At 42.1% G+C, this 26,299-nt stretch overlaps 2 protein-coding genes across 5 annotated transcripts; one reads left to right on the top strand and one right to left on the bottom strand.

Moving 5' to 3' along the window:
• Positions 1 to 57: 57 nt before the first annotated feature.
• On the bottom strand, positions 58 to 11,046 carry dipk1aa (divergent protein kinase domain 1Aa). 3 transcript variants are annotated; one of them, XM_079530543.1, is made up of 7 exons: positions 11,030 to 11,046; positions 10,431 to 10,591; positions 4,662 to 4,796; positions 4,020 to 4,127; positions 3,529 to 3,705; positions 2,759 to 2,890; positions 58 to 2,517 (listed from the first exon to the last, which is right to left on the bottom strand). In XM_079530543.1, the coding sequence occupies exons 2-7, from the start codon at positions 10,482 to 10,484 to the stop codon at positions 1,837 to 1,839; spliced, it is 1,287 nt and encodes a 428-aa protein (XP_079386669.1). In that variant the 5' UTR covers positions 10,485 to 10,591; positions 11,030 to 11,046; the 3' UTR covers positions 58 to 1,836. The 3 variants fall into 3 exon arrangements, with proteins under 3 accessions (XP_079386669.1, XP_079386667.1, XP_079386668.1); XM_079530541.1 differs by lacking the exon at positions 11,030 to 11,046 and adding an exon at positions 10,676 to 10,988 and having other exon boundaries at positions 10,431 to 10,586; XM_079530542.1 differs by lacking the exon at positions 11,030 to 11,046 and adding an exon at positions 10,676 to 10,694.
• A 319-nt stretch (positions 11,047 to 11,365) lies between these two features.
• mtf2 (metal response element binding transcription factor 2) lies at positions 11,366 to 24,768 on the top strand. 2 transcript variants are annotated; one of them, XM_079488894.1, is made up of 15 exons: positions 11,366 to 11,544; positions 12,542 to 12,740; positions 13,172 to 13,253; positions 15,167 to 15,277; positions 15,420 to 15,520; positions 16,848 to 16,993; positions 17,148 to 17,243; positions 17,478 to 17,546; positions 17,638 to 17,761; positions 17,990 to 18,057; positions 19,493 to 19,663; positions 20,678 to 20,789; positions 21,059 to 21,111; positions 21,269 to 21,373; positions 22,046 to 24,768. In XM_079488894.1, exons 1-15 carry the CDS (start codon positions 11,540 to 11,542, stop codon positions 22,440 to 22,442), a joined length of 1,839 nt encoding a protein of 612 aa, XP_079345020.1. In that variant the 5' UTR covers positions 11,366 to 11,539; the 3' UTR covers positions 22,443 to 24,768. The 2 variants fall into 2 exon arrangements, with proteins under 2 accessions (XP_079345020.1, XP_079345019.1); XM_079488893.1 differs by having other exon boundaries at positions 21,266 to 21,373.
• The last annotated feature ends 1,531 nt before the right edge of the window (positions 24,769 to 26,299 follow it).

Below are 26,299 nucleotides of genomic sequence, written 5' to 3'. Positions count from 1 at the left end.
ACACATTCAGTACTACAGCCTGGTCATTTGCAAATATGAATCCATTGAAAAGACATTGAGTTTGATTTTATTGTGCAAAAATCATGCTGGTTTCAATTTCAAAGTAGTAAACACGTTCACAATATTGCAAACTTCAACAGCCACATTGGTCGACTCAGGACCATCTTCCGTGACATGCTTTATAGGTGAAATATATTTTCAAACATTCATCCCTTGTTAGTGACTACCAAGTAACATCTAGAGTGGTTACAGACATCAGTATGCATAAGTGTCTGGATTGATCAATTAAAAATCAGTTGTCCTCAAAGATTTCCTTTATGGACAAGCTTCCCTCATAAAAAAAAAAAATCTGTCCAATCTGCAGACTCAAATGTACCTTCATTGGTAAACATTCATCCAAGTTTTTTCAGCATGTTTTTTTTTCATGGCACCATAGATAAATTGGAAAAAGTAAATGAAATAATACAAATGTTAACCCCCCCCCCATTGTCATTCTTCAGCAACATTAAGAAATACCTTTACTGTCTTAATCGTTTCACTCTTGATGCAGCATTGTTGACGTCAAGTCGAGGTGAAATATCCAGCACAGTCAATTATACCGACTACAGATATGATCCCTATGAAATACAAAATCATTCACAATCATTGATTGTGAATGAAGCTTCAAACTGCTTAATTTTTACGATGTAATTAAAGTGGTCCAGTGCTGGGTGATATACCGGTACTGAGTTCTACACAATTTTGTTACAAATTCAATACAGAAATGCAATAGCCATTTCTGGTGTATTTTGCAATGAGGTGAAAGTGAATAATGTTCCCCAATCACTTCCCGCTACCTCCCCTTTGTTTTAGCCTCGAGTCTCCTTCCAATAATGGGAGTTTTGGCTTCTAATCTATTGTTGAGTCTATCAGTGACCATTTATATTAGAGATTTTAATCTAGATTTTGTTTATGTTGATTTCTGTTAATATATACACAAAATTGCACCATTTTAAATATAGAGGGTATGTGCTTGACATCATCAAACCAGGAAGTTATGCAGGAACGCCTACTGAGTGGCAAAAACGACTTTCTGGCCTTGACAGCCCATACATCCACACAGAAAAGTCATATCTGATTGCATTAAACAACATTAAACGATGTTAAACTCACTTTGCATGTTGCTTTGCCACTCGATTTGCCATTCACTTTAAACATGCGCATACTCTCTATTGATTGACCATTGGGCCACAAATCATGTCACATTACTTTTTCGTCTTATCACCCAGCACTAGTTCATACAGCAACAACCACTTTAAGTCTATCAACTTCCATGTTCCTTCATGGAATAAACTCTTGTGAGGGAATTAAAGCTCATATAATAACATCATGAATCTCAGACTTACTGCAACAGCATGACTAGGTCAGAACAGCAGTTTAGTTTAATCACTTTGTTCATCATATCGTTTCTCTGATCCAGTGTGGTAGAAAATGTGTTATGATATGGATCAATGGTGTGACTCCTATTATTACCTATTATTGTTATTCCTCTTCTACACCCCCCCTCCCCCCCAACATGCAATTTTCGAGTTCATCTTCGAGTGTGAATATCTCACTGCACAGTGCACACATGTACTAATCCCAAAGATTTGTGGGGTCGTGACCCAATTTCAGGCAGAAGAGGTATATGATCTGTCTGCCAGTCTGAAAACTTTCTGCTAAAACCAAATAATTGACAAATTGCTTTATCAAAGTGTTGGCTTGTATTTTTCAGCGGTACAACAGGATCTTCATAATTGAACACCTCTCGTAGATGACTAGCGAGCGTGAACATAAATCTTCGATCTCGCTTGCCTTTTATGAGTCCTTGGTGTGAGAGATCTGTTTCCACAGCAGAGCTTTGAGGTTGTTCAGGATGAGCGCATGTTCCATGTTCATCTGCCCGGCGTTGCCCTTCAGAGCCATGCAGGCATACAACTGCCTCTCTAGCTCCTCGCTCAGCCCTGACGGCACCCCTCGCAGGAGGTAGTCCTTCAGTGTACCGCACGCCTTGGCCAGGTTCGGCAGCGCCGGCTCCTCCCGGCATCGTTTCTCCGCCACGTCGCACGACGTCTGACAGTCGACCCCGTAGACGCAGTCCGCGTCCGTCTCGCACTTCAGTGCCCGCATCGCGCGGCGGAACTCGTCCTCTGCGATGACTACTCGCGTGTCTGTGAGCCGAAGCTCGTGGTGTTCGGTGTAGCCGAAGTGTGCGGCTGCGACGTCACATATGAGGAAGCTGCCGTAGGTGCCGTGGAAAATGTCCTCCACCAGTTCCAGCAAACCCATAGAGATCTTGGCTTTGCGGGGCCAGGAGGGGGTGAACCACTGGTCGATGCTGCGCTGCACTCCACTGGGGACCCAGGCCACCAGGGGCCAGGGCAAGGCCAGGCCATACAAGGGCCCATATGGAACACGTTCCGTCATGTATAAGTCCCCACAGTACCCTAGAAGTCGTGGAGCGTGTCCCCGGTCCTGGAGCAACAGGCCCAGTAACACCTCGAATAATGACAAAAGAAAAAAAAAAGGCATAAATCTGTGAGACCAAGGAGTCACAATGAATTCTGCATTACCAAATTTCCTTCTGGCACTCTACATTCAGTAACAAGTCTTGCGTAAGATCCTCTGTAAAATGCAAATACAGTTATTTGCATAACTGTGCAACATTTTTTTGCAAGTAGAAAGTTGTAGAGGTAATTATCTACGGTTGAATCATTGATTTCAATGCACTTTATTATACCTCATCCATCTGGAGGAGTGCCCAGGCAGAGCGGGCTTCTGGCAGGGACACCCGTCCATCCTTGTTACCGTCAGCCACATACAGGATCTGGCTGACTAGGCCGGCCAGGTTAGCCTGCTCTCCCAATTTGGACTGAGGATGGATTGATGCATGGATGGAGAAAGAGAAACAGGGGTGAGGGGAAAAACTCACTACCTTCCTTCAGTTTCATGCTACTTACTTTCCTAACAGATGAGGTTTCAAAACGCTAGCAGGAATTGTAACAGGTCAGCCACTCCTTTCACAGATAACACCCGTTAAGCGGATTGTATTACATTGTGTTGAGGCCTGATCCGTTATGGATTCATATTTCCACACACTGTGTGTTCAACTCAAATATCCACTGACTCAAATGCATTTCTATGAAACTGATCAGGTGTGCATAATGACTCTAGTATTGCTACTGTGTGTAAGTTCATTGCAACTTTGATTCGCTGATCAGATTTCAGAGAGAGAAAAAAAAAGACGTAACCAGCACTTATTTTAGCTCACACGTGCATCGTCATCACTTTGGTAGAATAGAAATACCAGGTATGTAGCCTCGGAAACCCAGACGTTTTGTATGTAACAATGGCAGAATACAATGCCTCTGCAATGCAGTGATTCCATTAGTGTACAGTACCGGTGATACTGCATGCTCTACACACATTCTCTCATAGGTGTCGCACAACATACATTGGGTTTATGTCTGAACATTTCTAAAAGGGGGCTCTTGAATCTCTATTCCAAACCTTGAGGTGATTGAAGACCATTTCACGGAACTTTTCCACAGATGTGCCTCTGGTGGGTTTATCAAAAATGGGCACTTCTCTCCGTGGCTCCAACTCTTCTCCCAGCTCATAGTGCAGAACCTCGCCGAGTTGACATCGGATGATACCGTCAGAGTCTCCCCAGCTTCCTGTGTACACCTGGGAAGTTAAAAGAACCTCAGCATAAGAATTTAACATTGTTATGAAGTAAAGGAAAGAGGCCTGAAAAACTGCCAGCAAAAATTCAAACAATAATCCAGGAAGCCTGATCGGCAAAAATCCAAGCACACTCCCCACGAGCAAGGACAACGCTTCAAAAGCCCTTTAATGTCTCAGGGCATATACATTACAAACATTTCGACCCTGTTGGATATTTGCTGTGTGAAAGCGCTTTTACATTTCAACCGGTTAACTCCATCAAATCAACTCATGAAAAGAATTACCGGTAAGCTAATTTCAAAGCATAGTCCCACCTGGTTGTTAGGCGAAGTGGAAAGGCACCGGCCCATGTACATAACCTCTTTATCACACAGGCTGCTACAGGCTGACCCATCGATGATTCCTCTTCTGTACTTGTCACACTTTAAGAGATACACAAGGAGGGGGGAAGGGGGTCTTGGTTAGTTTGTGGATTCTGTTATTTCATTCAATTAACGTTCTAATCACAGGGATTCTACAGGTTTTCAAAAGTCATGTTTTAGTAGGAATTTGGGGACAAATAATATTCTTTCAGCACCTTGCAAAAGCCTCATCTCTATGCAGTAAAGATTACTGTGCAATATGCCATGTTTTGTGAGACCGTGTATTGTGTTTAAGTATTAACTTAAATAAAGGCCAGTCCACAGCACACCAGTGCAACTCCTTGCAACTGCAACTCCTTGCAACCATTAGCCCCAAATGGCACCGGTCTGCAACTGGTCAGTCCAGACTCCAGACTGCCTGCAATCTCTTGCAACTGGTTTCAAGTTGCGACTAGTTGCATTGGTGTGTCAAAATGTGTAGACTGTCCTAATAGACATTAGTCACAGAGTAGTGATACTGTCCTAGTGTCGTATCACATTCATCCAGGCTCCATGAATCCTGAATAAAATTATGAATGATGAGCAATCACTCACTATGGTGTTCTTGCACTCATGTCCCCTGCAGAGTTCTGTGTAGCTTGAGTACTGGACATAGAGCACCCAGCTTCCAACTAAAACGGTCAGCCACGTCAAGAACAGGTACTTCACCCGTACAAAGGAGATACGAGCCTACAAAACAAAGCACAACACATATTTGTACATACATTACATATACACTGTATATCACATTCATTGTATTTGTTAATGGCATAAATGATTTAACTTCATCAACCCTGAGCACATGCAGTACAGCAGGATGGGAGTCCCATAACAATGTAGTGAGTGACTGAACAGCCACCAGTCAACAACAATGGCCCTTTTATTTAGGAGCGCTCCGTTTTGAGGTAAACCAAGGAAATTCTATTCAGTCTGACATGTCATGTGATTCAAGACCTAGGGGTTAGACCTGGTAAAAAATGAATTAAATTACAGTAATCTTTGTCACCGGATTCAAATGTCACGTGTATGTCTTAATGTGTAAGGTGACAATGACAAATCCCTCTACTTACACTACGCTACTCAACAACAACTTCTCTGCAGTACTTCGGCCCAACAGCTACTGTTGCTTGCTTGTTACTACTGTAAATCCCACTGGAATATGAAAGCGATGGGACAAAAATGCCTTTGACTTTGATGTGTTACACTGTGGCATTGTGCTCCGTAATCAGGTGCCTCCTGTTTTTTTTGGCTTAAAAGGGAACAACTCTGTGTGTGCGTGTGTGTGTGTGTGTGCATGGCATGCACACACACACACACACACACGTGTGCATGCATGTGTGTGTGAATAAAGAATATCAGAAGGATGGGATTTATCGATTCATTAATTAATTGATAACCTTATCGATCAATTAGTTAGTTGATAAGCAGCTTTTTTTCTTCTTCTGACAATCTTAATTTCCCTCAATGTCTAAAAAATACGCCATATTTTAAAGCTTCTAATCACCTAGTTACAGTGAGAGAGAAACAGGAAACAAGGAGAGAGAGAGATGGCATGGGGAAGGACATGCAGCAACGAGCCAGAGGTCGAATTCGAACCCAGGCCAGCTGCAAAAGGACTGAGCATACGAGGAGGAGCATGTGTTCCAGCTACGGGTATGCATTGTTAGCCTGAAGATCTGTTATTTTTGGCAAGCAACACAGAGAAGGGTTCCTTAACTTTGCAGCGTTTGACTCAAAATTTGGTGTCTTACAAAAACAAAAACAATTATGTATGAAAAATGTCGGCCTTTCTCGAATGTTTCCAGTCTTTTTTTTTTAAAATGTCTGAAAATCTTTTGAAATAATAATGATTTTTTTTTTTTGCAGGAAACTTCAAACAGGGGATACTCGCGACCCATAACCCCCACAACCCAGAAACGTGTCACGACCAAATAGTGTAATTAAGCTTAACCTTCCAGTGTTCTCTTCAGGATACCAGAGAGATGGACATGTAGATAAAGGCTCCACGCCTCACCTCCACCCCAGAAGGCCCAATAGCTATCGATATCAACACAAAGCTGTCATACACTGCCTTCAGATCTGACCCCTTTTAGTGTGTGTTTGTGGTTGGTCTGTGTGTGTGCGTTTGAGGAGGCTGTAAATAGGCTTACAGAGACCGCACAGCCAGTTAAAAGCCCAGCATACCGGTTATGTGAGTGACTCCGTCATGGTTTGTAACATTTATGTGCCGTTTTGTTTAACCACTTTAGTGGAGGGTGACAGATCCCAATGTTTACATATTTGGTATTTGGTTTACATAATACATAATGGACGGTATTTTATTTAAACCCTTAGGTCGTATTAAAACTTTGTCCAAAATAGTCCATTCTACAAGGCAAGCACACAACACAACACAACATATCACATCATGATGCGTTGTGAGGTTGTAGATCTGATATTTTTTTGAGGGACGCCACACGCCAGGTTGAAAGTGGTTAAAAATTGGTACACATCGGCTGCATAACTGCTGATACCAATGTCGTCAAAAAAGTAAAATAATGGCCGACTGAAGACCTATGCACTTTGTTTTAAAACATTTTGACTTTTTTGAGAATATAATGACGTGCCCAAAATAGGAACACCTCAGGCTGCCTAGAGCTTACCATTCAGGTAAAGCAGGTACAATGACCCTTCCCCCACGGCAGTGGCGTATGCAGGAATTACAAGGAAATACTAGGGTCCATTTGGTTTCATTTTACACTCTCAAAACATGTTTTTAGAAAGTTACGCTGCCGGGGTCCAGGCTTTGGCCTGAATGTCCGAGTCCCATTCATGACGACCTTTGCTGCATGTCTCTCCCCTTCTCTCTCTTCCTCTTTCCTGTCCTTCTTCACTTGATACTATCAATAAAAGGCATAAAAGCCAAAAACAAATCTTTAAAAAGAAAAGAAAGTTGACAACATTGAGCTCTGACCAATCAGAGGCAGCCCTTACCAAGGGCGGATCGTTGTCTAGAGACGGACGTAGAATTGAATCATGCCGCAACACATCAAAACTGAAAAAGTACAGGTGACCCCCACCCTGGCACCCCTTGAACACAAAGGCGTACATTTGCATTCCTATGGCGAGGGTCACGCCACGGAATGGACACGCCCCTGAATGGGCAAGGGGCCAATGGACGAGCAACATGCCCAGTGTGCCCACCATTGTTCTCAGTTTCTGTGATTTTCTCTCTCCTCGTTTTTACGACAACCTACCTCAAACCGCAAGCATAACCGCAAGCATGTTCGAGCGGTTCCCGCATATCTTGTCGGACTAATGCTCCGTCGGAATTACGCGCAGGTTTTTAACGAGAGGCGAGGTTGGGACTTGGGGAGGCAACTGCCTGCCTTGCCTTTACAGTAAATACGCCTCTGCCCCATGGCACTGTATTACTTTCATGCAGTGTCTGTTGCTGTGATAGTTTGTGGAGTGGACCTCAATTTAAATGGTTCAGTTCATTTATTTGTCAGATCAGTGCACTGTGCAGCCATTATAGGCTTTTTGATATAGGCTTAAAAGGTGGGGAGGGGTGGTGGTCGGTGGTTGCGAGGGAGTAGAGTGGTGGTGTGGAAAGGAGTTTTGTAAATGGGAGAAAATATGAAACCAAAGAGTTGATGTTTTTGTGATTTGAATATAATATGTATATGCTTCTGTAATCTTTGCTATACATAAAACAAAATGATATAGGCCTAAAGGCCAGGATGGTCGTAGCCATTCATTAGCCAGCCCGATAATCCATTTCAGTAGGCCTATGTTATGTTGTATCTAAATATATCGGTGGCAGGACACGGTGAGAAGGGAGAGCATTCCCTATTCCTAACACTAAACAGCCAACATGAGTATGCTATACGACGTGAAAGACACGTATAGACACGTAAAGACCCAGAGAGGCTTCTGGGTATACTACTCACTGAGCCATCCAGATGTGCTTTGGTTTGTGGTGATAAAAGGTCAATCTACTGACTATTCTAAATATAGCAACACGATAAACCACCTTGCCATGATTAAATAATATATCAAATATAAACAATTACTCAACACAAACAATACCAATGTGGACAACTTATGTGGAAAAACTTGGCTTATGATGATCGCCCACCTGGAGATAACCTCAGATAACCTAAGCAGGAGGAGACATGCCCTGGGTAACAGTTGTTAATATTTCATATTGTTGAGGAGGGTGTAACTAACTTGCTGGCTTGTCTTGCCAAGACAATCTATCTATCTATCTATCTATCTATCTATCTATATATATATATATATATATATATATATATATATATATATATATATATATATATATATATAAATAAATAAACAGTTATTCAATGTCTTACAGTCTTAGATATGGAGATAATTAGAATGCCTGTGCCCTGGCCAAAATGTATGTAAACCTTGCTCTGTGTTATCTTGTAGCACTACAATAAATAACATTTGAAAATAATCAATTTTGTTTCCTTGTTTTTCATATGGTTTTAAATTAGTAGGATTCTTAAATCTAGACTTTGACAACCAACCAACCAACCAAGCAACCAACCAACCACAAAGACAACCACTCTCCAACAGTTGTAGAAATGTGAATGTTTCCTGTTTGATACAGTATATTGTATCTTTATGTTTCATGAAGGATTGTTTCATGGTGGATTGTGCAGTCCGGGTAGGGAATGAGGCATTAACCCAGGTGCACTGTTGTGACGAAAAGAGAGTTGAGCCAGAAGGCAAAGCTCTCTGTCTACCGAGGAATCTTCATTCCTACTCTCACCTATGGTCATGAAGTGTGGGTCATGACCGAAAGAATAAGGTTGCGAATACAAGCGAAATGAGTTTTCTTCGACGGGTGGCTGGCATATCCCTTAGAGATAGGGTGAGAAGTTCAGTCACACGAGAGAGACTCGGAGTAAAGTCGCTGCTTCTTCGCCTGGAAAGGAGCCAGCTTAGGTGGTTCGGGCATCTGGTTAGCATGCCTCTCGGGCGTCGGGTACTCGAGACACGTCCCACTGGGAGGAGACCGGGGCAGACCAAGGCGCAGTTGGAGGAAACACATCGACTCACTGGCCTTGAAACGTCTCGGGATCCCCCAGGAGGAAGTCACTAATGGAGAGGGAAGTCTGGAACACTCTGGAGCTGTTGCCCCTGTGACCCAACTACGGATAAGTGGTTGAAGATGGATGGATGGATGGATGTTTCATGAGGATAATACAGTAGTTGGTTGTAGCATTTACTGAAAAAGTTGTGTGAAAGAGTTTGTGTGTGTGTGTGTGTGTGTGTGTGTGTGTGTGTGTGTGTGTGTGTGTGTGTGTGTGTGTGTAAAGCCAAATAGAATTCTCTCACTCTTTCTTTCAACAATTCCACATATTTTGATCAAGCAGAACATTTTGTCTTCGAATTTGGGATTTGTTTTTTGTATTGTATTTGGATCCACAGTCTACAGTAAATGCACTCCATGTTCCCTTCTTCTCACTACTAATTAACTTCAAGTTCCTAACTATTCACAGGGATCTCACTTCTAAGTAACTTCTACTGTATTTGGAGAATATCTGGCTGCATGCCACCTGTGCCAAAGAGTGACTTGAGCCCTTTTACCCAGCAATGTTGACAATAGCTGAAAATGATGGATCTGATGCCACTAAACATGGTCCATATGACCCAACTAATAAGGGAGCCAGCCACTACGTTCACGTGATGGATTTCTATGTCTACTTGAGTCTGTCAAAGTGTCTGCATGATTAATTACATGCCCTAATTTATTAATTTGCCATCTGTTTTTTTGTACCCTGGTAGCTGGTACACGTGAGAGCCACACACACACACACACACACACACACACACACACACACACACACACACACACACACACACACACACACACACACACACACACACACACACACACACACACACACACACACACACACACACACACACACACACACACACACACACACACACACACACACACACACACACACACACACACACACACACACACACACACACACACAGTTGTTTAACCTAGAGATTAGTAGAGGTTCAAACTATTTGGTGCCATTTCTGATCTGTGGTTTTCAAACCAATCTTGGATCCCTGAACAGTGAACACAGAATGCACAGACCACAAAAAATGGTCACGTTAGTAACGAACTGGATCTTGAGTGCCATAGGATCTTGACGCACTGTCAGCAGCTGTCAATCTGAAGACAAGAGGTCAGCAGTCAGCACCCTTTCAGAATCGCAGTGTGTGTTCTTCTTCTGTCCATTTAAAAATGGCACTAAATACATAAATAAATAAAAACTGCAACGTTACCTGGAAATAGAAGGACTTCTTCATCCAGGCCCGTGGAAGCAGACCCTTCGCCATCACAAAAATAGATCATCTCAGTATGTGTGGAGACTGTGGACCCCCTGGCTGTGAGATTTCATCCAAAAATACACGTCGATCGCGGTCGACGTGCAGGTCCTTCTACCCTTTGATTACAAAAACAAATGGTCGACAGAGCGTAATTGCAAGCCGAATGTTGTCCCCGCTCCCCAGGCGGGTTGTGTACTGACCCGCAGACAACGCTGGCATGTCACTTTCTCTCGTGTTGTTGCTGGTGACTTGTAGCGGTCTAGCGGAGGATCACAAGCAACACATACCTCACTGCTAAACACAGGCTCTAGGGCGCAGGCGCAATGTGTTCAGCTGACTACAATTATGGGAACATAAATAAATAATGGCTCGATCTGCTCTGCCTCAAAAACTCACTTGTCTTCATCGCAGCCGTTTTGACATAAGGGTTTGATTAAATTTGATGATTAGTTTAATCCTAAAACATAAAAATAAAACGTTATCCTACTATTGAGCTTTTAGTGATTATTATTACTTGGATATGGATGTGACTAGAATGAAGTTAAAAAGCATACCGTATATTAGCTCCTCTAGTCTGTCCTATAACCGTAGATGACATTCTAGCGCCGACAAGTGGCCGTAATTACATCAATCAAGTTGATACGTTTCAATCAAAATGTTTCGTAGGTTTGTTCCCGTAAAGTTGTTCCAGGTCCAGATAAGTTGGGCTGCGGTGACGCGAGCTGAAAATAGCCGATCCACAAGCTCACAACGCGTTGCAGACTTGCAGTGTGTGATTCTAAGTAAGCTTGTAGATCTGCTCGTCTAAGGTCTTGACTAGCGACAACGTCGTTGTACTACAATCCCCACAATGCACCTCTCGGATCATCAGCGGGAAACCAAAATGGCGAATACGCAAGGAGAAAATGATCCGTTTGTTATTTTTTGAAGCGCGCGTGAGGGTCGCATATTTTTGCATTGCACGTTCAAAGTGACTTTGGACGGTGCGGGGGAGACGTAGCGGTTCGAGGTTCTGTTCTGCTGTTTTATTGCACCAGTCGTTTTGTGGCAGCTGAAGTGGCCGAATGAGGTAACGTTATTGTTGTTGTCATCTCTCCATCACCATGTTTTTCTCTCCTTTTGGGAGGCGTGGGTTCGAGCCGAGGGTCTTTGGTCTAATCCTGTTTTGACAGTTGTACTTTGCATGCTAATAACCCACTCTAGCCTCAACACGTCGGGATTATTTCACACATTATATATACTATATTTTTCAGCCCATAACATTTCAGAGTTATATAGTCCATCATTACTTTTGTGTGTGTGTGCATGGCACTGTGGCCATAATCTTGACCATGTTCAACCAGAACAAAGGAAGCAGTAGCACTGTCTGTGACTGATGGAAAGTGCAGGAAAAGGAAATAATTTCCGTGATTTTGTCAAACAATAGCATCATGTAATGTTTGTATTTTGAAAGAGTGTTCTGTGCAATCTAAAGTGCAAAACACTTGCGACACTACTACGATAGACAGATGTCACTGGAGCTCCTGTTAGTACATTTCCCTGCACACTCTCCCCAAACAATGTTTCATTCTCTAAATGTGCATGTCAATGAGGGCTTTATTTATTGTGGTTTTAATTTTATTACAAAAGTGTCAGCTACATGATAAATCTGCTCAAAATGCTATGGGGGTGATGGTAAATTGGTGTAATCCTGAAGGATTACACTAGGATTAGGATTGCCTGGATGGGGTAAATTATATTTGGACGCCACCTTTTAATTCATCTGGATTTTCCACTGTAAGATATTATGAATGGCCTAATTGTATCCACATAATGATTCTGTAACATATATTTGGTCAATTATAATACAATTGCACAGGGAAATGTTGCACATTGATTTTTCAGTTATTCAATCAAAAGTACCAAATTAATCCTGATTCCTAGCATGAGCTGCAGATATTACTGTAAATACTTAATAAACAATAAACGTGATGGGAGAAAGAAGCATCAGTCATAGCCTCTCTGCATGTGGTTTAATTTGTTTTGAGTTAATTTGAAAATCTAACTTGATCATTTCCTACATCCAGAGAAACTGTGGACCCCTTATCTGTCCATCAAAGAGCCCACCCACAGCGGCAGCCGCACACGGCGCCCCTGTCCCCTACTAGCTTCTCTGCCAGGGAAGAGTATGGGGACGAGACCATGTTGTCTGACAGGTTCGAAGACGGACAAGATGTCTTGGCCCGGTGGTCGGATGGTCTGTTTTACCTGGGTACTATCACCAAGGTAGGTTTTGATTGATTGATGGAAAGAAATTATTTCACAGTATGTAGAATGGTACATTTCAAGCGAAAGCACAAGTCACTTTGAGGACGAGACCGAAAAGCACTAGACTTGTTTACATCAGGGTCTTCCATTTTCAATTCATCAGAGCATTTAAAGACGTACTGATATACACTTCTAAGAAAAACAGGAAATCATCATATAAAGAAAGGGAGAAAACATGTACAGTATGGGAACCTTCTGACTCTGAGGCTCCCATGGTTCACAGGCATGGAAGACTGGTAAACGTTATGATTTTTAACTGACTGAAGTGATTTTTTTTATCCAATCAAGTTATTTGAAAGGGCAAAGAAATTATGTTATTAGCCCACAATGTTTATCCAATAAAGATTTCTTAACTGTTCAATCTGCATTGTTTTTGTTCTCCTTTCCAGATTGATAGGGACAAACAGCGATGCTTTGTGGTTTTTGAAGACCAGTCTAAGTCATGGGTTCTCTGGAAGGATATCGAGACAGGCAAGTACCATCAACCTCCTCGTTGTCTTATCTATAAACTAGCAGAATCTCTGTGTGAACATAAATCGATTTGGCCATGTGTGTCGCTGATGACCCAGGGATATGTTGTGCAGAGTGGGAATTCGGTCAGTAGTTTTTAATGGCAACATGTGGTGATTTTATTGCCACGGTTCTCCCAAAAGGTCAAATTAATAAATAAGGGAAGGTACTAGCCACTTAATGCACTCAGTCTTTGCATTCTAACTTTATATAACTGCATTAATAACTTATGCATTATTTTTCTACATTAAATTGACTTCAAGTTTAATGTTGCTGATGGTGTAGAATCTACTTTTTCCAATTTTTTGAGTGGTGTAAACCACTCCTACAACTGGCTTTGTTAGTGCGCAAACAATGAGCATGGTTGCTAAGGTCACCCAGTTCACCCGGGTGTGATTTCATTACGTCAGAGCTGATTTCATTACGTCAGAGCTGATCAGGCTATATAATACCTTACACCACTCAGTTCACACAGGTGTGATTTTTTTATCTACACTGTAGATAAAAAAAAAAGTGGAAACCCTGTGCATAACTTTTTCTACATGAATTGGTCTTTTCGGTTTGCTTTATTTCGGGTTGTATTGAGTGGTTCTCTGCTGTCCACTATCTGCCTTTCTCAGCCCAGAGTTATCTCTCTTCCTTTGCCTTGACAGTTAACGGTCCACAGAATGGCTGGCTTTGGTACAGCACCAATTACATCATTGTGCATATCATCCATCCATGGTATTATTTCTGCAAATGGGCAGAGAGGGGTGCTGGTTTGTGTTTGTATGTGAGAGACCGAGCGAGAAAGGGACATAAGAACGTGCAGGTTTAATTGTGTGTGTGTGTCCACTGCCACCTTCTGGCATGGCGTTATTTCCTCTCAGGCAGGCTTATAACAGCACCATCAGCCGACTGTGTGTGGTGTCTACTCGGCGTGCACACATTTAGCTTTTTTATATATATATTTTTCTGCCCCTATTGATCTCCTGACTGACAGGCTCAAATGCAACAAAGGAAACGAATTACACCCTGTTTCCATATTACCTTCATTTGAGCAAAAGAAAACTCCCAAGAAAATACCCTTGGAGGGAAAAGAAAATAATACTTGGGAAGGACCACAAGGGGAACCCTTCCATCATCTATGATGGAAGGGTTCCGGTGGCTCAGGGGTGGAGTGGCTGGATGGTAACCGCAAGGTTGCCAGTTCGAACCCGGGCTCCCCCAGAGTTAGTGTCGAAGTGTCCTTGAGCAAGACACTGAACCCCAAATTGCTTGCATGGTTTCTGCCTTCCATCGGTGTATGAATGTGTGTGTGAATTGAATTGTTGCACAATCTATGTATCTTGGATAAAGGCGCTATATAAATTTACCATTTATCTATCAGTACAATTTAAGAATTGTAACATATCGTCACTGTCCGGCAGAAACTCAATTTTTCAGGTTTCCCCCCCCATAAATCAATGCTATTGAACACCCTTTACGTGTGTGTTCAAGTTTAATGTTGCTGATGGTGTAGAATGTAGATACAAAGTTTATTTTTCTTTTCCTGATCTTCTGATGTATTGTGATGTTTTTCTATATTACTCGACGACACTGAAAATGAGTTTAATTACTATTGAACCAATGAAAAGTATTAAAAAGCCCTTTTGACAAAACCAGCTAACTCCATTGGACCCTCAACCTGTCAGCTAAAGCAGCAAACTCCACCCCCTCAAGTATCTGACGATATATAAAATCACAATACCAACTTTGATGAGGCAGCATTGCTTTGTTTAAAAAAAGATAAGGCGTTCTTCATTTCCTGAAAAATGTCAATTTTGGAGTTGTCTGGTTTCTGCCCGACAGCAGAGATAATGTATTATAGTTAAAATCCTTCACGTTTGTTTCAGGTGATGAGGATGATGATGAGGAAGAAGACGATGACATAGTCTGCTCCATATGCCAGGATGAGACTTCAGAGGAACCCAATGAGATTGTCATTTGTGATAAGTGTGGCCAAGGTAATAATTATTATAGCCCATCACTGAGGATTATTATATTATATTTTTTTGCAACCTAGTCTGTCAGAACATTTTGCGACCACATTCTGGGTCCTGACTCCAGTGCACAGTTTCAGTGGTAAACGGTACTTGTTTTCTTTAGGCTATCATCAGCTGTGCCACTCCCCCGTCATTGATGCCACCGTCATTCACTCGGATGACAAGTGGCTCTGCAGGAAGTGTGAGCTTGCTTCTGTGCCTAAGGTATGGATAAACTACCAACCTGAAAATGTATTGTTTTATTTATCCATCCATTCCAGTAATAAGAATACTCTTAATAGAACAACATTGGCAGTACAGAATAATCCTTCATAACGATCAGTTTGGCTGGCAATAAACCCAAATATACTCACAAATCATAGACCATGGTGACATAAATAAGTGTTTAGAGCGTTCTGCCAGTTGATTAAGCTTGTATTGCCTTCTCGAGTTTTTCAATTTCAGTGATAACGTTTTATGGGACCAGACAATGTATTCCATCATGTACAAATGTTTGTGATTAGCAGTAGCACGGTGGTTTCACATGCACGCTGGTCAACACTATGATGTGGCCCAACTGTGATGTTTCTCATAGCAGAGCTACAACAACATTTGACCGTGGTATTGTTTCATAATGCTATCACTGTGTAGTCTATTGCTCTCATGTGAAAGTGTGTCTGTGACACATTGCAGTGCTTTCTGTGTGATCTTGCTCTAATCCTCAGAAATAATTTGGGCCTCTCCTACACTTAAATTTAAAGGAGAACTCCATGCTAGAAGGCTTTCTTACCTATTTGTAGTCGTTACGTCCTCACCAAAGAGGTCCAGGTGTTATTTTGTGCAAAAGCTCCTTATTGGCTATTTCCCCTACCATAAGCCCTAAATGAATTGCATTGAATTAAATGGGAATTGAATGGGGCTATGGGGTGTTGTGCCAATTCGCTTATTTCCATCGCTCAACATAATAATTTTTTTGTATATATATTCTCTCTTCATAATGTAAATAATATCCCAAGCGGCACACTTTACTACTTATTTCGATGGAAATAAGCAAATTAGCACAACACCCCACAGCACGCCCCATTCAATTCCCATTCAATGCAATTCATTGAGGGCTTATGGTAGGGGAAATAGCCAATAAGGAGTTTTTGCACAAAAAAACACCTGGACCTCTTTGGTGGGGACGTAACAACTACAAATAAAGGGAAGAAAACCTTCTAGCATGGAATTCTCCTTTAATATCAAATGGCAAGGAAAATATGAAAATCAAATTTGGAGACTGCCACGGATATTTGATTTTTAAAATATTCGTGTGCATCCCTAACAGATTGCTCTTCATAATGTAATCTGCGGAGGGATGATTCCATCTTAATCAAACTCAAAGAAAGCTTTGGTTGTCGGCACTATATGCTGCAAATATGTTTGAGTTTGGTGGCAATCTCACTAATTTTATTCATCAGTGGAATCTCGAACTGAGTGCCTCTGGCTAAACCGATTAATGGGGTTACCTTACCTCTAGTTAAAATACAGTTTGTGTGTGTGTGGTTTCTAGAGGGGCCGTACACGGAGATCTGAAGCCCGTCCGCAGCAGCAGGAGTGGCAGTTGACTCTGCCGTACTCCCTGGAGGAGCTGGTCTGGGATCAGGGTCACAAGACTAATTTGCAGGAGTGCTACTGCTATTGCGGGATGGTAGGAGAGTGAGTACATATACCTGTCCTCCTGTACACGCTCGATAACGCCATCACATCTTTGCATGAAGACATTTATGTATATGCATGTAGACACCAATCACGTGTGGAAACATTCGAGTTTCCAGGCACCAAATCCCCTAAGCTTGCCGTCTTCATGTAGGTGGTTTCAGAAGATGCTGCAGTGCTGCAGGTGTCAGCAGTGGTTTCATGAGGAATGTCTCCAGTGCCAACAAATGCCCTTGTTATATGGAGACAGGTACAGATGCCATGCCTTCATTTTTTACATATAGAGGATACACCAGGGGCACAACCCCTCCCAAAAATAGAATAAATACCCTTAACCATTTTAACATTTTCATACCCAAAATCGGGACACCATGGTTAAAGTTGTTAATATACATGAAATATGTCTTGCCTTTAGAACTTGTGCTAGATTAACTATGAAAGAAACATTGTGAAGAGTTAACATATTTTATACTTATGTCCTCAGGTTCTATCTGTTTATTTGTTCAGTTTGCAAATGTGGACCAGAGTACCTCAGCCGATTGCCTCTTAGTTGGTGAGTGCTGTGTGGTTATTAAATATAAACACTTCAAGTTTATGACACTTTGTTTGCTTACAAGACTTGGCACTAATTGAATCTTGTACAGGGAGGATGTGGTCCACCTGAGTTTGTACAACCTGAGTGTCATCCACAAGAAGAAGTACTTTGACTCTGAGACAGAACTCATGAACTACATCAATGATAACTGGGACCTGCTGCAGCTGGGAGAGGTCAGGCTACTAGTAACTAGGTTTCTCGCTTTTCCTGTAGCACACACGCACACACGCACGCACACGCACACGTACACGTACACATATACACACACACGCACACACATTTGTTTCCCCCCCAGTATTTACAGTGTGATGTTTCAGCTTGCCTTCGAAGCAATACAGTTAAACTTCTCAAATATTTGTCATATTTAGCCATCTCTTCTGTATGCTGTCTCCTCTCTACAGCTTGCTGACACTCCAATGCCAGTGCGATATGACCATGTTCTTAAAGCGCTAACCCACAATAGCAACTTGTGAGTTGTTTTATTTTATTTCTAAACATTGGTATTATGTTGACAATGACTTTAATGTACATATACCCCCCCCCCCCCCCCCTTGTGCTATTTTATATCTCCACAACTCAACTTGCTGATTTAATTTTTCTCTCTTCCTGCTCTCTTCTGGCCGTCATTTCCCGTCTCCTCTTTCTTCACCTTCCTCTCCCCAACCTGTCCTGATGTATGAACAGTTTTCACCTAGCAACCATCAGACTGCCGGACAAGGGCTGAGCCCTGCCCATGTTGTATTGGACAAGGGCTGAGCCCTGCCCATGTTGTATTGGACAAGGGCTGAGCCCTGCCCATGTTGTATTGGACAAGGGCTGAGCCCTGCCCATGTTGTATTGGACAAGGGCTGAGCCCTGCCCATGTTGTATTGCAGACACAGGCCCCCTTTTCACGAGAACGATGTCCATAGAAAACGTAAAAAAATAAATTATCGTTTCCGGGGGTCCCTTTAGACGAGAACGGCGTCTTCGGGGCTTGAAAACGCATCAAAGTGAAAACACCTTCCAGAATGGAAATCTTTGACAACGGCGTTTCCTCTCGTCTCAATACAAACTGGCAAAAAACAGTGAATCTGACTTGAGACATCATGGCTCACGTGGGCTCACAACGCTTATGTTTATTACATTAGTATAGGCGATATTTTGAGTTCCTAGAATGAGCAAGTGCTCCCTTGCCCTGCTCATCCTATGAACACATTACAAATGCATCGACTTGCGAGCCTCTGCATTGGTGAATGTAAACCATGCTCCATGATGTAAACAAAAGCCTTGTGATAGGAAGTAGAACAGAAGTAGTTCTAGTACATGCGTGCCTGGTCTATCTGGTGGCAGTGCGTCACCGCCACCTAGCGACCTGGCATGCACACTACAGCATATTCAATAAGTGTGTAATAAAAAATGAGAACGCAACGGGACTTTGCCGTTTTTTCTGGAGACCGTCACCGTCTAAGAGTGGCCACATTCTGCCAATCAGGCATATGACTTGGTACACGTCTATTTCTGCATTACCGGTAACACCATCAGTTATATTCGTACTTACCAACCTTTTCCTTTGCTCTCTTTTTCATTTATTTATCCATGTCCCTATTGCTTTTTGTAAGTTCTGGATACGTTTTCCACTTGCTCAAAAAAGCTTTTCTGCCTTCCGTTAGTTCCATAGTGCCACCTACTAAATGACTAATTATTGGCAAATTTCTTAATCATGCACCTTGTGTTTATTGATGGTACATTTGATGTGACTATGCCTTCCTGTTCCTTGACCTGTTGTGTTCCCTTCCTCTCTGTTCTCTCTTCCCTATTTTAACTCTTCCTGTAACTGCAATGTGCAAAGCTGGCACGATTTCGCCCGCTGTTTTACCCCTGTAATCGTGTGATGTGACGACATTTATTCTTCTCCGATTCAGGTTCATGTCGGGGAAGGAGGTGAAGAAGAAGAAGCATCTGTTTGGCCTGAGGGTCCGATACCCCCCTGCTCCGCCGCGTTCTGAGGAGCACACCGGCCGAGAGCCAGGGAGGGGCTCGCACAAGATCACCCTGAGGGGACACACGTCCTCCAAACCCCTGCCTAACACCAGGTAGGACAGGTCTCAGGAGCTTTCCATATCCAATTGTACATGGATGTAGCTCGCACTACCTAGGACGTGAGTCTTTTGCACCAGCATTGAAATCTCGCACGCTACATCCCCATTGTTTTAACCCCTTTTTGACCTGAGGCTGATTCTAACAATGCCTTCTAAATGTGTAATCTACACACACTGTGTGTGCGTGTGCGCGCGCATGTGTGTGAGCGCAGTGTGTACACGGTGGCGCTAATATCAGAGGAGGATGATACGTGCACTTCCCTTTTTCTTCTTAATGGTTAGAGTGTCCGCTCTGAGACTGAGGGGTTGGGGTTACATCCCTGGCCGGGTCATACCAAAGACTCTGGAAAAATGAGACCAAGTGCCTCCCTGCTTGGCAGTTGGCACATAGCATTAAGGGTTAGACTAGGGTAAGTCCCTGTGAGAGACTAGTGTCATGTCCAGGTACATCAAGCTGCCTCACAGCACGCTACAGAAACAGGAGATAGGCTCCTGCCCTATAGGCCTCATGGCTCAGCAAGGCTTACTCTCCTACCTAGCAGGTGCTGATGTTCTGAGTTGAGTCTCTCAACCTTGACCTCTGATCACCAAATTCCTCCATATAGAGTTTGAGATCTAATCATATCATATGACGGTTCATGGCCTTGTTTATTATTTCTTTAGAGGGGCACTGCACATTTATCATAAATATAAATATGCCAGTGTTCGCTATGTGGCTCCCTTTCAACTATAAGCATTTTTTCTGTTTTTTGTGATTTGATGATAATGCAGTGTCATTGCAGACACAGTTCACAGAGTTCACACACACAGCCCTGCCTCGCAACATTAGTTTCGCAATCGATTTGCGATGTTTTGATACTGCGCTTTAGTCTTTTGGACCGACATGCACTTAGTTGAACCTGTGGCTCTTCAGGTAGAAATGTCAGTGATCCATTTGAATGCACTACACACTGTACAGTATAGTTCACTGAAAGGAAGGTCACTGCTTGTTTGGTGTTTTCCTTTCAGAACTTCCAGCCTGTTGACCAACGGCACAGAAAAGAAAAGAAAGAGAAAGCAAGGAACACATTCTCTGGAGACTTTGGCTAAACTACGACGTTCCAGTGAACTCCTCTCCCAGGTGTGTGTGTGTGTGTGTGTGTGTGTGTGTGTGTGTGTGTGTGTGTGTGTGTGTGTGTGTGTGTGTGTGTGTGTGTGTGTGTGTGTGTGTGTGTGTGTGTGTGTGTGTGTGTGTGTGTGTGTGTGTGTGTGTGTGTGTGTGTGTGTGTGTGTGTGTGTGTACAACTCTTAAGTGGGTATACTGACTGTATTTACATTATAGTGTGACTGTATGGAGTGTGGGAGGGAAAGCAACTGGGTAATGTAGTTTCTTTCCATATTCTTCCACAGGAAGTAAGGCAGCCAGTAGAAACCCACGCTCTGGATCTCTCCACCTCTAGCAAGTGAGTCCGCAGTACATGGAGCATACAATTACATAACTCCTAAGTAATCATTCATAACCCCTTGTGACTTGTGGCCAGTAGTGAAACTATACAGTGCTTGTAACTTGGCTGGAGAGACTATACAAATTAATGTAATGTTCTTCCCACTCCCCAGCAGCAGGAGTGACCGGTCTGGACTGTCGTCTTGCACCTCGGATGCAGAGTCAGTAGGAGCCCTGAGCACCACAGAAACTACCTCAACAAGCATTTCAATACAGTCCAGGTAAAGTATACTTATTTAGCCCAAGACCTGAGACCAGATTCTACACGTGTCTTCTAAATCACGACAGTTTTCTGAAAAACCTGTGTTTCTATGCCAGTGGTTCTCAAACCTTTTCATGTCAAGAACCCCCAAAATGATATGTATTCGGCCGCCGACACCTAACTGCTTCTGGGGGTCCCTGGTACAAAACATTTTCAAACGTACGAGTTAAAAACGCTCGCTGTGAAATTATGCTTATTCAAAGATTTGCACACATTTTCACAATTTTTCAAAAATGGCAGATCTACAAGCTTCATAGACCTCAGGTCTAATGGGTTAGCACAGACTTGTTTGCTAACATTTAGGCCTTTTTTATGCTTTAACCGATTCTGGGCGGGAACCCCTTTTGGTGTTTTAACTAAGCATTATGTTATACTTTAGCTATTGAAAAATAGCAGATCTAAAAGGTCTGCTATTTTTGAAAAATCGTAAAAATGCGTCCCAAATCTTTGTGTGTGTATATATATTCTTTCAGAGCAAACGTTTTTTTCATTTTGACGTCAGGCCTAAATGGGTCATGTCATTTTCCAGAAATAATTTAGTGTATGTAAATTTGAACCTTTGTTTCAACAACATGTATTTTGTGTTTTGCTGACGTACATTTAACCCACTCCTTGCTACCCTTTTCCACAGCCCCTGTGGCTTCAGTAGGAGACGTGCCACCGCTCGCATGATGCCCATCTCGGCGCCCCCCATAAAGAAAAAACGTGGACGGCCTCGGCGGGCCTTGCAGCGCTCCTCCAACCCTGAGACCCCACCTCCTCCTCCCGGCCACACTGATCCCAACAACCATCACCTCTCGGCCCCGGACACCCCGGGCCGCCCCCTCACTGGGCTCCACTCCACAGACTTGGTGCATGCCCTTAACCCCGACATGCAGCTCTCCCACCTCAAGACCTCCATCAGCAGCTATTTCGGGGCAGCGGGCCGCCTGGCCTGTGGCGAAAAGTACCGGGTCCTGGCCCGCAGGGTCACCCTGGATGGAAAGGTCCAGTACCTGGTGGAATGGGAAGGAGTCACTGCCTCCTAGCTTTCTTTATCGTCGTCACTTGTAACCAGCTCTTCTATAACAGGTGTAGGACTAAGTTGGGGACCTTTTTCTTCTACCCCTTATTGAAAGCCGCCAGTGATGGTTATTGCAAAGCCTCCTGGGTTAGAGCAGTTCAATGTTATTACAGTGCATTAGAGGCTAAGGTAAAGAGTATCTTTTGAATGTTTTCTTTGTTTTGACTTTGACTGATTTTCTTTTTTCTTTTTTACCTGTGGGCTTTTAGTGAACCCCTTACCAGTGCATATTCTGCATAACATTTCATGCCCTGCTCAACTTTAATTTCGATGACTGACCAGTATGGAGTGGTTCACGGTGTCAAAAGCCTTTTGGAGGTCCAGCATGACTGATTCTTCTTACACGTTCCCAAGCAGTTGAATATAAAACAAAATGACAGACATTCGTTTTTTTGGCAGAATGTAAAAACAGGTCTTGTAGTCTGATCTGAATGGTGTTTTGAATCTAGAGACAGAGGGGACATTCTTTATCAAGGAGGCTCACTATATATACACACGTACGTTGTGCACTGTGAATCTTGGCCAAACGTGCGGAGATATCTGATCAACAACTTTGTTACCATGATAGCAAATGGGTTGGAAATGTTCTCACATCCGTGTAGCCCGTCTTCTCTAGTCCTTGGCTGTGAATGCCTCTTGTTGCCTTGAGCGGACCTGGCCTTTCAATGATCGTGTGCTTTTTTTGCAAGTAGAATGCAAAACGAGAGATAATGTTGTGCTGCTGCAGACCTGTTTATTTTATATATATATATACATTTACTATGTCTATTATTAACATTTGTGTTTTCTGATATGCCTCTCTAGTCCAGAAATGCATATTTCATTTTTTTTTTACTAGATTGCACATAAGTTGTCATCCGTTGGCGCTTAGTCTGAGTTCATTGGTTCACTCAAAGCAGCAGCCATAGTTTTTATTTATCTTTAGCAAATTACATTTCCTGATGTTGGTCTCCCACAACCAAGCAAAAATCGGTGTCTCTAATGAACAGTGTTACTTCTGCATGTAACACCTAATTTATACTTTGTTGCGTGTCGGTGTTTTATTTTATTCCGCGCATTGAAAATGGCACACACGTTTGTAGATGAGCTATTTTCAGTGCGAGAAGCGACGCACAACCAAGTATAAACTGGGCTTAAGTGTCCAAAGTCAGAGGGATTTAGTTCTGTCTTCGTAGGCATGTGCTTCCGAGTAAAAACCTTTACTTAACAAAACGTGTGCTTAATTTGAAATGGTAAAAAATATATAAACGTTGTCTAAAGTATTTTCTTGTATTTTTTTCTCATGTTTTGTTTTACAAGTAACTTTTTGTTTTGAACAAATATATATCTCATTTAAAGTGTTTTGATTGGATATTGTTAAGAAAGCGACTGTTAATATGTTTTTTTATTTTATTTACTCCAATAAGTGAAGTGCAGCTTAATCAGAAAATGTAGTCATCATGGACCTGTACTGTTCTTTTTCTTTTGAGCTGCCTATGCAAATCAGCCCTTACAAATACTTTATACGTACATATGTTTCTGTCATTATTGCTCTGTTTAGCTTGAAAAAGAGCAGCAACATTGACTGTATTAATACTTTACATGGATATCTGACTCAGGCTTTCCGTTTTCTGTATTAGAGGTGCTATTTATTATTTTTCATCCTAAAAGTGTGCACTTAGATTTAAAGTTTGCTTTTACTGCCAAGCTCACCTTGAACAGACTCAGGATAATTACTCGGAAACGTCACTGTATAATTTCCAACGCCAACATGTGTAATGATGATAATTGATTGAAATTATTTTTCAACGATTGTGTCAGAATACTGTAGCATTTATTTTAGACCATGATTTCTCTGCAAACTAGCTGCTTTTATTAGAGAAAGTCAGTCTTGGTCCATTATTATGTTGAGTCAGTAAACAATCAAAATCACTGGATCCCCATGTTGTGCTGTACTTCAATGCAAAACCTAATAATTCAATCACTATCTCTTTTTGGAGATGTTTCTTTGTTTGATTGCTGAGAAGAAAATGTCATGGAGTAGAAGGATATGGGCCTTTTCGACACGGATACCTCTTTATTTTAAAGTTGTCATACAGTACATTGAAGCTTCTCTCCTTTATATCTTGCCAGTGTTAGAAACTAGATCTTGTTTGTTACTGGCTTTGAGCAGGCTTCTATGGCCAAAGAATAAACATGTAAAGTCTACAATGTTTCCTAGAGTTGTTACATTTTTGTATATTTACCATATAGGTGGACATGTTGCTTCCTAAACCATTTTGTTAAATGATGAATAAAAAACATATTTTGAAGGTTTTGTCCTGAAGTTGTTGACAAGGTATTTCGTTTTTATTCACAAAACGTATTATTTAAGTTTGTGCTATTGCCATTGAGAATGCATTGGGCGTTTAAGTTAAATAACTCCATAACTACAAAACATTTTCAAAGTAAAAGGTTCCAGCATGTGTGCCCACAGTAAGCTGAATTATAAAAAGTGTGAATGGAGAGCTGCCATTAAGCCCCATTATAAAATTCTCAAATTTGAAAGCACTATATTTCTAAAACTATGAAACATTTCAAAGATGCCTTTTCAGGCAAACATATCCATCGTAAGATGAACCTAAATAGGTTTGAATGGGGTTTCTATTGGCAGATCTAGGCACCTAGAAACCCCATTCAAACCTATTTAGGTAAATCTTACGCCGGGGACATGTTTGCCTGAAAAGGAATCTTTGAAATGTTTCATAGTTTTAGAAATATAGTGCTTTCAAATTTGAGACATTTACAATGGGGCTCAATGGCAGATATAGGCACGTCAAAAAGTCACTTTCACCTAGAAACTCCATTCACACTTTTTATAATTCAGACCTTTCTCTGCTTCTGACCTCCCCATCCTAGGAAAAAAAAACTCGCCTCCTGCTCAGCTCAAGCAGCAGGACCACACACGAGCGCCCCCTTGTGACTGTAATAATGTCTATGATCATGACACGTTGGATTTAATCGCAGGGATCAAATGAATTAATGCAATTCTTATGTACAGCTCACTCGCTGTGTAAAGTGGCTAGTGTTCAGAGGGCAGCTAGATGTTTCTGTCGTTGGTGTTGTTAGGCATTTTAGATAACATTTAACTTTAAACCAGCTTGAACTCGCAAATCATTAAAAGTTCTAATTGAGTTCATTAACAGTGCTCTAGTCTACCGTCTCTTCTCAAGTCTTTATTAAGTGTAAGAGATCCTCCTTGGTTTGATTCCACTCAGTGATGGAAAAACCAATGTAGCTACGGTATAAATTAACACTGTGGTTCAAAGTGTAACCTCGGCTGGGAGGCGAACACCGGACCTCGTATCAACAAGGCGCATACCTTACCAGTAGACTAGTAAAGAGCCAGACCTGGTGAACAACCAACCCCTAATTGACCAAGGACAGACAGAGTAACTTTTCCAGATTTACAAATAAGTTATTTATATAAATGTTTATTTACATTTGACTTCTTTACTAAAGACATTTAGTTGTAATTATTCATTCCATCGCTTAATTGTATCAAATAAATCCACTAAAGACTAGGCCTAGTTGTAATAATTCATATAATCTGTTAAATCCATTAAAGATATAGCTGTAACTTATTCATTCTATCACCGAGGAAATCTCTTACATTTCCACAAAAGCACGGGCGGCGTGCGGACGTCCATACGCCGTTACTACGCTGTCCAAGAGAGAGACGGCGTATCAACGTCGTGTGCACGGCGTGTCGGCGTAGTTCATTTTCAGTTCACTTTCAACGGTCTGAAAACACAAAAATAGTCCAAAAAAGTCCGACGGCGTGAGCGGACGTTGATACGCCGT

Source organism: Electrona antarctica (assembly GCF_951216825.1).
Source record: "Electrona antarctica genome assembly, chromosome: 19".
Lineage (NCBI taxonomy): Eukaryota > Metazoa > Chordata > Actinopteri > Myctophiformes > Myctophidae > Electrona > Electrona antarctica.
The sequence above is the reverse complement of the archived record's forward strand: the minus strand, read 5'-3'. Positions and strand labels throughout refer to the sequence as shown.

What these genes read in the sequence shown, in the direction of transcription:
- dipk1aa (XM_079530543.1), bottom strand. Translation starts at nt 10,484, where the DNA reads ATGGCGAAGGGTCTGCTTCCACGGGCCTGGATGAAGAAGTCCTTCTAT. An exon ending in CCACTTCGCCTAACAACCAG is followed by an intron (nt 3,706 to 4,019) that starts GTGGGACTATGC and finishes TTAACTTCCCAG; the next exon opens with GTGTACACAGGAAGCTGGGG. An exon ending in CACTCCTCCAGATGGATGAG is followed by an intron (nt 2,518 to 2,758) that starts GTATAATAAAGT and finishes TCATTATTCGAG; the next exon opens with GTGTTACTGGGCCTGTTGCT.
- mtf2 (XM_079488893.1), top strand. An exon ending in CCCTTGTTATATGGAGACAG is followed by an intron (nt 17,244 to 17,477) that starts GTACAGATGCCA and finishes TTATGTCCTCAG; the next exon opens with GTTCTATCTGTTTATTTGTT. An exon ending in CTAACCCACAATAGCAACTT is followed by an intron (nt 18,058 to 19,492) that starts GTGAGTTGTTTT and finishes TCTCCGATTCAG; the next exon opens with GTTCATGTCGGGGAAGGAGG.